Raw genomic sequence first — 1749 nt, 5'->3', positions numbered from 1 at the left:
ATACAGCATTTAACCACTAGGAAGAATCTATGCAATGTGGTAATTATTGAAACTGTCCTACCAATTTGATTTGAAAGTGTCTCATTGCTATTTGTTTATCAATAAAATTATGGGGAAAAATAAAAAAATGACATATTTTGGGCTTTGGGTCTTGGGAGAAAAAAATGGGATATGACAATACTGCTTACCTCCAGCCCTCAGTCTCAAAGCTGCTATGTTGCCCCAGGTTCATAGCTGGTCCTGAAAGATAAACACATTAGCTGCCAAGATGGGCAGCTGTAACTATCATTTAGGGAGGGAAGTCTTTTTTTTTATTTTTTGGTGGAACCATGGATTGAACTCAGGCCCTTGTGCTTGCCAGGGAAGCGCTTATTCTACCGACCCTTCTACCCAGCCCCTGGGAAGTCACCTTAAATGCTGGGAGAGTGCCTCACTGGGCTTTACTTTAGACAGGGTTTCACTTTGTAGTTCAGGCTGACCTCCAACTCACTGCAGTCCTCCTGCCTCCCAGGTGCTGTAATTACAGGTATGAGCCACTATGCCAGGCTAACACTGGACTTTTCAAGAGTCTCAGCAGTGTATTTGGTTGGTTCCATGGTTCCTGGTTTCTGACCCACTCTTGCCAGTTCAGTTAGTGTCTCTGTTTCTTCATGTCCAGAATGGCCCAGATGCATAACCAGGTACAAATAGTCTGTGCTTACCTGCATCCTGGTCAACCCCTGTTCTCTTAGTTTTCCCCAGATGACCTCTCAGCCCTGTACCCTCATCTTTCTTTTGCCTTAAAGGCAGCTGATTGCTGATAAGCTGTTATCTGATACTGAAGACTCTGGCTGTAGTGAGAACAGGGGTCTTTAGGACCTAAAAACATGGTGGAGGGCTGGTGAGATGGCTCAGTGGTCTAAAGCGCCTACTTGGAACAAGCTTGGCAAAGCAGAGGGACTGCGGTTCAATCCCCCAGCACCACATGCCAGCCAGCTGCGCCCCCTGGTGGGCTGAGCTGGCCACACACACACACACACTCATAAATAAATGTGTAAAAATAAATAAATAAATAAATAAATAAACAAACATGGTGAAGTGACAAGCTGTGGAATACTCCTTCTCTCACCAGGTTATTAGAACCCAGAATTTTGAGGAAAGAGAATAGGTACATGACAGCTACCATACAGTAAGTTACGAAACTGGGCCTTGCAAATGGAGCCACTCTGTACTTGTTCATATATGCTTCTTCGGGATCTGAAAGACTTGCCATTTAGCGATCAAGCTGTACACACCCAAACCTTTGGCCTTGGAGTTGGGCTAACGTGCCCTAGTCAGCAGTTTCCAATACAGTTTGTTTTGTTCTTAACTTCCAGGTGAGTGATGAAATGGTAGTGGAGCTCATTGAGAAGAACTTGGAGACCCCTTCCTGCAGAAATGGCTTCCTTCTAGATGGCTTCCCTCGGACCGTGAGGCAGGCAGAAATGGTGAGTACTTTAGTATTTGTATCACCGTTGCATGTATGCAAGCTCTGGTGCCTTAGATGGATCACATACTTCTTTACAGCTTGATGGCCTGATGAAGAAGAGGAAAGAGAAACTTGATTCTGTGATTGAATTCTGCATCCCAGACTCCCTGCTAATCCGGAGGATCACTGGAAGGTATCTGTCCCCTGGAGGTCCCACCCTTTCTGCTTCGTAGGGGTTTTTTCACATTACCCTTGCATAATCCCAGATGCAAAGCTTATTGCTGTTTCAAAATGGATTGATC

The 1749-nt window shown here is 45.1% G+C and overlaps 1 protein-coding gene across 2 annotated transcripts in view; it reads left to right on the top strand.

Annotated features, from left to right (window-relative positions):
- Ak2 (adenylate kinase 2) overlaps nucleotides 1-1749 on the top strand; it is a 30393-nt gene that overhangs the window by 18484 nt on the left and 10160 nt on the right. For both annotated transcript variants that reach the window (XM_004640986.1, XM_004640985.3), the window contains exons 3-4: nucleotides 1356-1466; nucleotides 1546-1640. In XM_004640986.1, coding sequence (XP_004641043.1) covers nucleotides 1356-1466; nucleotides 1546-1640 — 206 coding nt within the window. The remainder of the gene's footprint in view (nucleotides 1-1355; nucleotides 1467-1545; nucleotides 1641-1749) is intronic.

This window comes from Octodon degus, unplaced genomic scaffold (assembly GCF_000260255.1).
Source record: "Octodon degus isolate 3935 unplaced genomic scaffold, OctDeg1.0 scaffold00130, whole genome shotgun sequence".
NCBI lineage: Eukaryota > Metazoa > Chordata > Mammalia > Rodentia > Octodontidae > Octodon > Octodon degus.
The sequence above is the reverse complement of the archived record's forward strand: the minus strand, read 5'-3'. Positions and strand labels throughout refer to the sequence as shown.